Below are 11,162 nucleotides of genomic sequence, written 5' to 3'. Positions count from 1 at the left end.
CTACCTTGGCAACGCGGCCTGGAGAGGACTTGGAAGGAGGGTGCTGGATAAGGGCACCTACTTGCCAGCACCTACCTGGCTGCTGCTCTGCCTTCATGTCCTCTTTCTGCTGGCCTCAGTGACCTGCAGGAGAGGGACAGGATGGCCATACGCTGTTGTTCTGGCAAGGCACGTCAAAGCTTGTGGTAGATCAAGAACAAGATTTCACTGATTTTTACAAAGCTCTTTATTTTTTTGTCTTAAGGCTTATAAAAACTGTTACTCAAAACCAAAACATTTAAAACTTTACATATGTACAATATGAGAAATAAATTATGTTTTAAGTCATACAAAACCACAATATACAAATAGGCCTTTGAAACCACTCTAAGTATGGCACGGTGACAAGTCACAGATACTTACCAAAGGCTTCAGTTATTGAAGCCTTTGCATAAAACCATGGGGGGGGGAAAAGAAATCTCCAAAATGTGCTTGCTTTGGTTGGATTGAAGCTCTACAAAACCTCAGAGAATTGCAGGCCTGGGAAGGACTTGCTAAGTCTTCAGAACTTGGCGCACCATCTGGCAACACCATTTTTTGAGGTTGCCTTTCTGCATGCCAAAAGTTCAAGGGTTGTTACACCAAATCTCCTTCCAAAAAGAAAAAAAAAAAAAAAACAATCTAGTTCACCTCTGACAAGGTCCACTCTGCTGTAGCAAACAGGACTGCTGTAGAGCCTGTCAAACTCAGAGCAAAGCCAAGTTCACCTGGCACCAGGGAATCCAACCGGCGTGTTGTGGCAATGAGGGCTGGATGTCGTCCGTTTGGCTCAGTTAAATACTTTGCACAAAAATAAGGTCTTGATCATGCACTGGTGCTACAACAGCATCTGAACAGAGGCGGAACGCATTCTCAGTAGTTAAAAGGACGGGTGCAAAGCTCTCCTGAAGCAGTAAGGTTCATTCCCTTCCTCTTCCCCTACAGTCAGTAGAAGGGCAGCTGCCATTTGCCTCTTGCAAAGAGATCAACGCGTGGGACCGGGGCAGTCTCGCTGCAGACGCCGACTGGGGAGCAAGGAGCAGCTGCCAACACCATCACCTGCCATCTGCACCGTGTTCCGCCCTAGGTACAGGGAGGACGGAGTACTACCTTCTTATAAGGTAATAAATACATAGCGATTTCAGTATCAGCCAGACACAGAACGGATTATTTTTAAGGCAAGCAAAGGACAACTTGAAGTTAAGTGGCATTGTGCTTATTCCCAGCCCTCCCCTGAAGAACCCCACACGCTTGACCTGCGCTGGTCTCATCTTCCCACAGCCCATAGCGCTATCGGACCCACGGGAACTCCTACACTAGGTGCTAATTTGTTCTTGGCAGCTCTGTCGCCAACAGTCTGATGGGCAGTTAGCACGGTTATCTTCTCAACTCCACTGGCAGGCAGACCAGAAGATCATTGCTGAGGTCCAGATCTGTGAAGATCTCATCTGTAGTCCTGGTAAATGGGAGCAGGGCGGGAAATGCGGCGTGTAACAGTCAAGGTAAGGTTAAATGCACAAGCCAGGCTCGTTGGGGAAGGGAGAATGTAGTTTTAGTTATTCTAGGTCTAGGACCACAGTCCATCAATTGCTCCTCAGTTTCTTGCATCTGATCCAAGATGTTTTGTCCTGAAGAGCTCGTTGCTTTAAGTGCTACCAAGCCAGATTTTTTTGCCAGAGCATCTTGCCACCTGTGTGGTCTTTGTGCCTCTAGGTTGCTCAGTTGTGAGTCTTTAGAGAAGTCTTCAGAGCAAATTTGAGACAGATCTGGGAAAAGCAGAGAGGGAAAAAAAAAAGATCTAGTTAAATGCAGAAGTTAAGAGGAGTAATAAAGAGTTCCTAAGAAACTCTGGGACACTAAGAACAGGTTTAGACAGTACAGGTTGGTATTTTATTCTGTCAAAGCAGCACTTTGCCCAGTAGCTACTCAATGAGAGCCTGAAGCAGACATTATGCACGCAAGTAGGCTGCAAACAGAAATTACAGGTCTTGACACTAGACTCTGCCTGTTCAGAGCCATTGAGGGTGGACAGACGTCTGCAGACTCAGTCTCCAAGTAGGGAACTATAATCTTCCAGCGACTTGGCAGGAATGGAGAGCTGAACAGCAAGTAATTGCTCGTGATCTGTGGGAGGAAGGATCATTTCCTAGAAACCGGAGTGCATTGGAGCTCGGATCTGCTCCTCTGCCTCGTGCAAAAGCTGTACTCGCACGAGCAAGCAGTCAGGGCGCATCTGCCAGCAATTCTGTTTTATGGGGGTTACTGAGTAGCATATCAAAACAGCCTTTTATTGTACCTGCAGGAATACTTAATTGATCTTTCAGGACTTGCGGCAGAGCAACAAGTTTTTGCACAGGGGTTTCATTCACAGAATTGTTTGCTACTGTATGTAGCACAGCTTGCTGGTTTCTGCCAAACCTGGAACAGTACCAGCTCGCATTTCTGAGCTGAGCTCTGCCGCCCAAGAGGGCTGTGCAAAGCACGACTTCCACAGGGCTCTGCTAGCCCTAACAAGTGCTTCGTCTCTGGATTAGAAGCGACAAAGCTCTAAGTTTACAAATTGAAATTTAAGAGAGGCCAAAAGGCTGGGCTTCATCTGAAGGAGAGCGTCATTTAGTCAAATGAACAGGGATTCATTCAAAACATGACTAGAGGCAGCCTGAAGCAATCAAGCTGTCACTGCTGGGACCAGACTTACTGGAAGTCATGCTCTGAGGACTGATCCTAGGTGCCTGGAAAGTCCCCCAGAGGTTAAGCAGGGCTGAGATGCTCTGGCAGCGGCTGAGTTTGCACCCTCCTGAACCAGAAGAGATTAGCGTAGCCGGAGATGAAGCAGTAGGAGTCGGTACTGTAACACCACGGCAAGTCCTCAGCTCTGTCTTGCTCATGCAGTTGAGCTCAAATTTTAATCAAGAGATTCCTTGGCAGCTCAAGATCTTCTACCAGGCTGAAACGATCTTTGAGGCAATCCCCTGCACTCCCAGCTTTCCTCTCTTTTACAGGGCAGTTAATAGATGCCTCTACTTGGCTCTCCACTAGTGCACGGATCTTGGGTATCGGTAGCACCTCATTTTTAGCATCTACCACGATAGCAAGCAGACAAGTTCTTTAGGCCCAAGGATTGTGTTATACCAATTTGGTAGTAAGCATGCGCAGGTACAAGACGACAAACCAAGATCAGAAGTGAGGGTAATATCACCTAGTTAGTGATAGTTAAGGCACACAGGAAAATTAAGTCCAATAGCTGGGAATCTTGGGCTAGAATTTATTAACTTTTTTGAAAGAAAAAGAGGCTCTAGGAGTCTGAACAAAACAAAACAAAAAAAAAAGGCTCCACTCATCCCAGCACAGCCACAGGCATCGGACAGGATTTCTCTTAGGTGTTTTTCCCTACCTTTTTTGCCATTCCTCTGTGCACTTCACAAACCAGAGCTCTTTGCCAGGAGATATACTGGTTAGCTGGGAATCCTCCACACAGAAAGCAAACCTAGGAGGAGGAATCGGAAGTCAAGAGAAGGTACCTGTTGTCTCCATGATTAACAAATAACATGTAATATGGATTGCAGCTAATTCTTCCTACTTCAATATTTTATTTGGGGATCTTTGCTTCTACTACCCCTATGTTTCATAGATTATAGAAACTAGGATGCAGGATACCTTACAGATAATAGGTGATGCTTATTTAAAGCTCTGAGAAATGTGGGAAATTGTCAATTGTTCTTTGACAGATCCGGGTTACCTTCAGAACAACATTAACACAAGATTTGGGAGTACAGTGCTACATGCTTGGCAGCTTTACTTCTTGTTGGTTGCTCGGGTAGCTTTCCAATTAGAGAGATCTCAAAAGGAGCAATATAGTGCTCAAGGAGTTGGTGTCACCGTGTTACCGGTTGCAGTTTTAGGTCTAGCTTGTTGTGCCAAATCAGCACATTATGCCTGTAAATAATAGCCAAGCCCATCTATGTTTCAGTATTTTTGGTGCTGTCAGTACTTTAACCCTTCAGGTATGATCTAAACCATCTAAACCTTGAGGTAAGCTAATTTAGTCCCCAAGGGCAGGCAAGACAGTGTCACAGTATCTAAATAAAGTAAAAGAACGTCCCAGATCTGATCTGCAGTGACTAGTTTTGCTTAAAGCCTAGTTTGCAACCTCATGCTGGCAAGTAACCCCCTCTCCTACACCATGAGGGAGCAGGAGCTGGTAACACTAAAAATGAAAGACAGTTCAGGATACCAACTAAGTTCAAAACCCCAACTTTTCTTGCTAGATTCTGAATATTTCTCCTTTTGATTGAAGTTTTGAGTCAGCTTGTATGCAGTCTAACACAATTATTACCTCTGTTGCGTTTCCCCAGATTTCACACGTATACGTCTGATATGCAGTTCCTGGGGAGTCTTCACAGGCCGATACCAGTAGCTCTTCAGCTCTTTCCATAGATCGTACCATGACTGAGATGTTCCCTCCCAGGTGAGCTTTATTTTTAAAAGTTCACCCATGTCCTCTTCAGTATAGACCAGGAAGGTGTTAGTAGCGTTTAGGCCAATTTGATCAAGCCTGAAAGACAAGCAGAGCCTCAACGTTTCTTCCTTGTGGAAGCATATCAGATGCTCATTCATCCCATGCAAGAAGTTAAACAGAGCCCTTTGCAGTTTATCAAGTACTCCACGTTCAAGTGTCACCAGTTAATTACTGATTACAGTAAAGAAAGTGAGCTTGGATAGCTGGTTCAATACGATGCATCGTGTATTTGGCTCAGCCATCTTTCCATAGCTTAAAGGTGAATTTCATCCTTGTGTTTCTTCTGGGAGAGGCTAAAGGAGGTCAACAATGCCTCCAGAGATATGGGTGCTTTCAGACCATATCCAAATGGTAGAGGGGAAAAGCAAAACAAAGCACTTCAACAATGAGCCATGAAGGCTAATATGTAGACGACTGGGCACATCAAATTGCTTTCTCAGCAATAAATTATAATTAAGTTACTGGGTGAAAAGTTTTTTGAATGGCGATGAAGTGAGGCCGCTAGGCTTAGGTGCAATGCTAGTGTCTGTCACCAGAGGAAAAAGAATGATGCCACCTGGTCTAGTCCCAGTGGCCGCCTTACTTAAGTAAACACAACAGGCCAGCTTACTTACATTTCTAAAGAGAGAGGTTCAGAGTCTCCGTTGGTGCCATGAAGGGTGACAGAGAAAGTGGGATCAGCCTCTCCCAAGCTCTCGTAGCTGAAGACATGCATTTTCATCTGATAATGGTAGACTGGAGAGAAACAAGGAGAGCATAGATGGAACCAACTTTGTTGAGAGACAGCATTGCTCTGCGTCGCTCTTTGTGAAACAGTGTTGGCTGGCAAAGGCTAGACCCTTTCTTTATCAAGACATCATTGATCTCTTTTTCCTGCCCTTACTGATTGCACGGTTGACACTTACACAACAACAACAGCAAGTCCACTCAGGGGAGGGCTCCCCAAACTTTACGCTGCTCTAAGGTTGGGGTGGTCTTGCAAGTATGTCATGTGTAAACTGTAGTCCTGCTCAAAAGGCAGAGTGTCCTTATGGCCAGAGTCCTGATGATTATTTTACATGGAGGAAGGAGCACGGTAATGCCCCAGGACAGCAATGGAGCCAGGTAACAGCAAAAGACTAATGCCTGGTGCTGCGCTGCTTTGAGGTGATGCTACTCTTCCACCTCTATATCTTTCCCAACATTGACTTTGGGAGTCTGCTCTTACAGGTGAGACTACGCTCTTTCTAAGAGGGAAAGCGTACCTTTGAACGGCATGTCAGCTCTTGTTTTTAAGTACATCTTGCTGTTTCTTTTGTTCCGTGTTTTCCTGGCATTGTAGCCAATGCCGCTGCAGCGGTTCTTCCGGCAGCTCAGGCAGATGCCCTTCTTGAAGCGACTGGAATCGGTACATTGAAACGCGAAGCTTTGTTTATCTTGGTTCACGAGGGAGTCCACGAAGAGATGCACAGACCGCTCGTGTTCACATTTAACAACTTCACCAATTGCTAGAGAAGCAGAGTTGCAAGGGATAAGTTTTGTTTAAACATTTGTCACCCCAGCAGCTGGCAAGATACAGTGAGCTATGCCTTTTTGTAGCCCAACATGACTTGACCATGGCCAAACTTCAACATTTTTGAAACAGTAGCAATTCAAGAGGTTAGTGGAAGATACTTGAAGAGGGTGGTTTTCTTAGTCTCTACCATGAAGAGAGCTTTAAAGAGGGTTCTAGACCCAGCATAAGAAGACCATAGTTTATGATCAGGTGTTAGATTGAGAACGTGCTATTTCAGAATTAAAAGCAGGTCTAGTTTCTAGCAACTATCTCCAGTAGTGCAGGCAGTTTAAAAGGAAAAAAATAGTTTTCTCTGCTCTTGTAAACCAGATCATCCCCCGGCATCCACCCAAGTCTATCTGTGAGGAGTCTGCACTGACCAGAGGCAAAATAAGTAATGAGAACTTACTCCCATAGGCAATTGCTCCCAAGACATCACTTAAACCGCAGCCAGGCTGGAAGTCTCCGCCATTGGGGTAGATGTCAACATGGCCTACAGGCATCTGGATCCCAATGCTAACACCTAGTGTTTCCCTTGTGTAGGTGTGAAGGACGTCCACAAAGTTAGCATCATCGGGGGAGAGGCGCTTGCTAGGGTCCACTCCTTCAAACATAGGGCCAGCTGGATCCAAGCCTGGTGTTAGAGACAGTACGGAAGATGCCAGGTAAGAAGTTGGGTTATTTCATTCAGAACATAGCCAGGAGCCTGCTGCTAGCAGCCCTCCTAACCAGGTGCTACACCGACAGTCCCTGCCTCCTTGCTGATACTGTCCCCCAAGATCTCTTCACCATGGGCTCACTGAGGGAACAAATGAAGATGTCCCAGAATACCACTCTTGCTGCGATACAACCCAGTAGTAGCACCAGTCTGCTCTACAACGATGGCTTCAGATCGCCTGTTGGAAGCCATGAGTCTTTGCTAGGTCACAGTGAAGAGATACTTCAAGAGGAGCAGCTGACCGAATACCAGAAGAGGTCCAGCACCCCCACAGAGATCGCTGGTAGCCAAAGCTGCCTTGGCAACATTTAGTCTCTGTTCAGACTGGACATCTGGAGGGACTAATACGAGTTTAAGCAGCAGCCAGGTAATCCCTGCATCTGAGATCCCATGATGGGGTTGCGATGTTCTGGTTAACCTCTGAGCCTCACCCCCAACCTGAAGCTGTGCTCCTGAGCCATTCCCCAACTTGACTGTTAAGTGATTTGTCCTGCTTAACTAAATACAGATATTTATTGCTAGGTTCTGAGGAATTCTCACTGCCAGTGTCAGATTTAAACGCTTAAGCCCTTGTACCATGCCCTAAGTTCTCACATGTTGAAATCAGCTTTCCTCTGGAGCACTCTCTTCAAGATATTTTCAGAACGAAGGGTTAGGGTGGTTTGGGGTTTTTTTTTTGACCAAACGTCCCATGGGACAAGCAGCACCCAATAGCTCTCACTTCCATTAGTTTATGAGCTGTAATTACAAAAACAGTATCACTGAGAGGCTTAGGATTTGGATAGTAAGAGCTTGAGCTGGACTTGTTTTGAACCCATGTTTAACTTCAAATATACTCGAGATCAGGTTGTCCTCTGAAAGGTTTTTCACTGAACCTCCCCCTACATTTGGGGTTCAAAATTAAGGTACTTTCTCATGTGAAGAGCCGCGCGCTCCCCGCTGCCGCCACAGGTAGGAAACTTGTCACTTCCGAAGGAGCAAGCCCAAAACAACATCGCAGCAACACAGGAAACGAGCCTTTTCGGGGAAACTCACTGCCGCAAAGGAAAGGTAAGAGCCTGCTTAAAAAGCCACTTGCCTGTAATTCTGCCTATTGTCCCATGGACGTGGTTACCAGCAAAGCCGGCAACGTGGGCGCCCAGGCTGTACCCGATCAGGTGGACATTCTCGAGCTGGAAGAGCGGATTCTCCTGCAAGGAAAAAAAAAAAGATATGATAGTTTCCCCCCCTCTTTCAGGGCATCTGCAGTGCTCCTATCTGCAGGACTCTGAAGTCCATTCTAAGAAGAGATTGGAGGGAGGGGGCAGACAAGCATGCTTCATTCTTTATTTCATCACGACAAGTACAAGTTGAATGGTTTGGATGGCACTGTGGCTTGCCCCCAACCACAGTCCCCAGTTTCCAACCCCAGTTACGATATTCTTTGTTTAAGCAGCATCTGGAGCAGCCTTCCCCCAGGGAGCTGCCAGCAGACCTCAGTGCTGGCCATGGACTCGAGGGTCCAAGTGTAGCACCGTGGGCCTTCTCCTTCTCCTTTTCCACCCTCTTGCCAAGCCAGCGCTGACTCTGAATGCCCAACTCCCGCGTTCGCGTCGTTCAGACACGACTCCTAAATTTGAGGTCCGCTTCGACATCACCGATCCGAGCACGCCGCAAAGCGGCATCTCCCAGGAAAGCACGGTAGCGCTTGCTCGCGCGAGGGCTGAACGCAGCACCTTAGCTACGAGCCATCGCCCTGCTAAGCCTTGGGGTTGGGATTACACCCCAGCCTTCCCCACGCGTGAGCGTTGGAGCTGGCGAATACTCCGTTCCCTTGTGCAACAGTCCCTCACGGAGTATTACAACAGAGACCGTTCTTAACTCACGTTACCTGTAACCAGTCAAGCAGCCGCGCTATGCTTTTCCAACAATCTGCGTGTTGTTCACAGCATCGGTATAGAGCTGGTGGGCGAGCGAAAGCCAATCCACCACGACCACGTTGGCATCCTTCTCCCTCTCCTGAAGGGCAGATACCAAGCTGCCCAGCCAGGTTTCGAACATGCCACTCATCTAGAAAGAGATTCAGGTGTTAGTTTCCAGCTCCCAGGACCAAGATTACACATTCATGGTTAAGTTATTTGTATATCATTTACATATTCTGCTCCAGCTGTATGCCGCGCCTCTGCAAACCCCACTGCCTCTCAGCGCTGCGCTAATGGTGTAAGAAAAACAGGTTTTGAGAGACTCTGGATGCAATTAGCCACTTGGCCTTTTAAGGCAGGAGGGAGAGGCATTCGTTACATGCCACCTTATCGCTCTTTTTTTTTTCCTCAAGAGTTTTAGCAATTCTGATGGATTGCAAAATTATTTTCCAGTCCTGGCACCGCTGTTTGCATAAGCCCTGGTAGAGGTGATAAGTCCCCTAGTGCCACACACTCGGCCACATCAAATGCAGAAGAAGAAAGCTTGATAAAGTCTGTCTCCCCTCTCTGTTTCTTTATCGAGGATACCACGCAGAAGTGCAGACTGTGGACACGCAGCTAAAATGACAGAAAGTCTGGATGCGTGACAAGCCAAGTGCCACCTTCACAGCGGTCAGTTAGTTGGATTTTAGGGAAAATCTCAAGTTCCCTTCACCACGTTCACATTATACAGATATGAAGTGATCCTGGGCAGTTGTGAATGAGTCGGGTGGTTTCACAGAGTTCTTAAGTATGACCCACATCACTTTGCTCCAGAGACCTCAGGTGCAGCTACTAAGAGGCTATAGCGCTCAAAACATGAAAAGTTGTCCCAAATCCCACGTATTCTAGAGACACGGACCACTTACAGGGCAGTTTGCTCTCTCTAAGTGAACTGAACACTAAGCATCGCCCAGAGCCGTGCAGGATCCTCCATACTTACTGTCCAGCCGTGAATGATGAAGAAGGTTTTCGCTGTCACGTTGAACTTGCAGTCCTCCAGACGCTTGCGGTGGCCGACGGCGAGCGCGCAACCGTCCTCTTCGGCGTCCGGCGAGGAGCGGAGGTTGAACTTCACCTGCGACTTCGGTGCCGGCACACGCTCCTGCCTGTCCTCCAGCAGCTCGGTGATGGTGGCATCTGCAAAGCGGTGGAGGAGGAAGGGTCAGCAAAGCCCCTCTGAACCCGCCGCTGGGCTTCAGCCTCACCTGGGAGAGGGGAACCTGCTCCCCGCACCCCCGCAGGGAGGAGCGGAGCAGCCGGGTGCTGCCCCACCGCGCATCTCGTTGCGGGTCCTTCCCCCCCCACACACACACCGATCCCGTCCCGCGTGGGACCGCGCTCACCCACCTTCTCCTAGCAGCGCAGCCTCCGCGCCCCGCGGAGCGCTCCCCGCCGCGATGCAACAGGTCACGCCGGTGCACAGCAGAAGGACGAGCCTCCTCATCGCTCGGAAGGACGGACGGAGGGAAGGACGGACGGCGGGCCGGGGCTGTGCGCGGCGGCGGCGGCGCGGGGCTCCGCGGGCGGCGGGGCGCTTTAAGGGGCCGCGCCGAGGCGGCGCTCGTGGCCCGATGGGGCCGGCCCTGGCGGCGCCGGCCCGTAGCGCCGCTCCTATTGGTCACGCCCTCCCTGACGTCGCGGAGAGCTTGAATGGAAGGGCCACGCGCCGGCAGGGGCGGGGCGCGGCGCTCACGCGTGGGGGCGGCCCGCGGGAGCGCTCCGCGTGGGGACCCCGCGCTCTGCTGTGGGGGGGGGGGAGAGCCAGGCCACGCGGGGGTGTTTGGGTGGGTGAGCCCGGCGGGGTGGTCACGGGTGGGTCCCCGGCGGGGTGGTCACGGGTGGGTCCCCAGCGGGGGAGTACCCAGCGCCGTTACCCCGAGGGGCAGCGGGGACGGAAACTCGTCCCTCGCGTGGGCATAAGCGGCGGCAGCGGGACGCGGCGCGGCAAAGGGCTGGATGGGGCGGCAGCGCTCCCCTGCCGCACCCACCGACCCAGGGGCCCGCGTGGGTCTGCGGTTTTCAGGTCCACCCGCGGGAACCCCCAGCTCTTTGCCACTCGGGGTGCTCTGGACCTAATGGGCGCAAGGTACTTCCCGAAGGGCATCACCCGGCTCGCGGCCCGTCGGCTTCTGCAGTCACGTTAGCGATGCCGTAAAGAGTTTTGAACCCTCTGTTGTGAAAACCTGACCGTTTATTCCTCCCTTTTTATGGCCTGTATTTTTACTAGTAATAGTAAGAAGATGATATTTCATTTTATTCTGCTGCCGCCTCGCCTCACACGGTGTAAGGAGAAGAGGTGATGCTCCGCGACACGTGGCTTTCCTGGTCTCGTTTTCTTCCCCTTCCTCGGCCCTGTGGCTCTTTCCCTTTCCCTCCAAACTCGCAGCAGGAGGGAAGGAGGAGGCACCAGGGTCTGCGGTGTATAAAAAT

General features: G+C 49.6%; 1 protein-coding gene across 1 annotated transcript; it reads right to left on the bottom strand.

Moving 5' to 3' along the window:
* Nucleotides 1–214: 214 nt before the first annotated feature.
* Nucleotides 215–10,177, bottom strand: LIPG (lipase G, endothelial type). The gene is given in 11 exon segments (XM_050913424.1): nucleotides 215–1,784; nucleotides 3,413–3,505; nucleotides 4,355–4,573; nucleotides 5,152–5,272; nucleotides 5,782–6,024; nucleotides 6,481–6,705; nucleotides 7,868–7,979; nucleotides 8,660–8,691; nucleotides 8,694–8,838; nucleotides 9,673–9,869; nucleotides 10,080–10,177. Coding segments are annotated over 11 exon segments (1,506 nt in total). The 5' UTR covers nucleotide 10,177; the 3' UTR covers nucleotides 215–1,762.
* Between the last annotated feature and the right edge of the window lie 985 nt (nucleotides 10,178–11,162).

This window comes from Gymnogyps californianus, chromosome Z (assembly GCF_018139145.2).
Source record: "Gymnogyps californianus isolate 813 chromosome Z, ASM1813914v2, whole genome shotgun sequence".
NCBI lineage: Eukaryota > Metazoa > Chordata > Aves > Accipitriformes > Cathartidae > Gymnogyps > Gymnogyps californianus.
The sequence above is the reverse complement of the archived record's forward strand: the minus strand, read 5'-3'. Positions and strand labels throughout refer to the sequence as shown.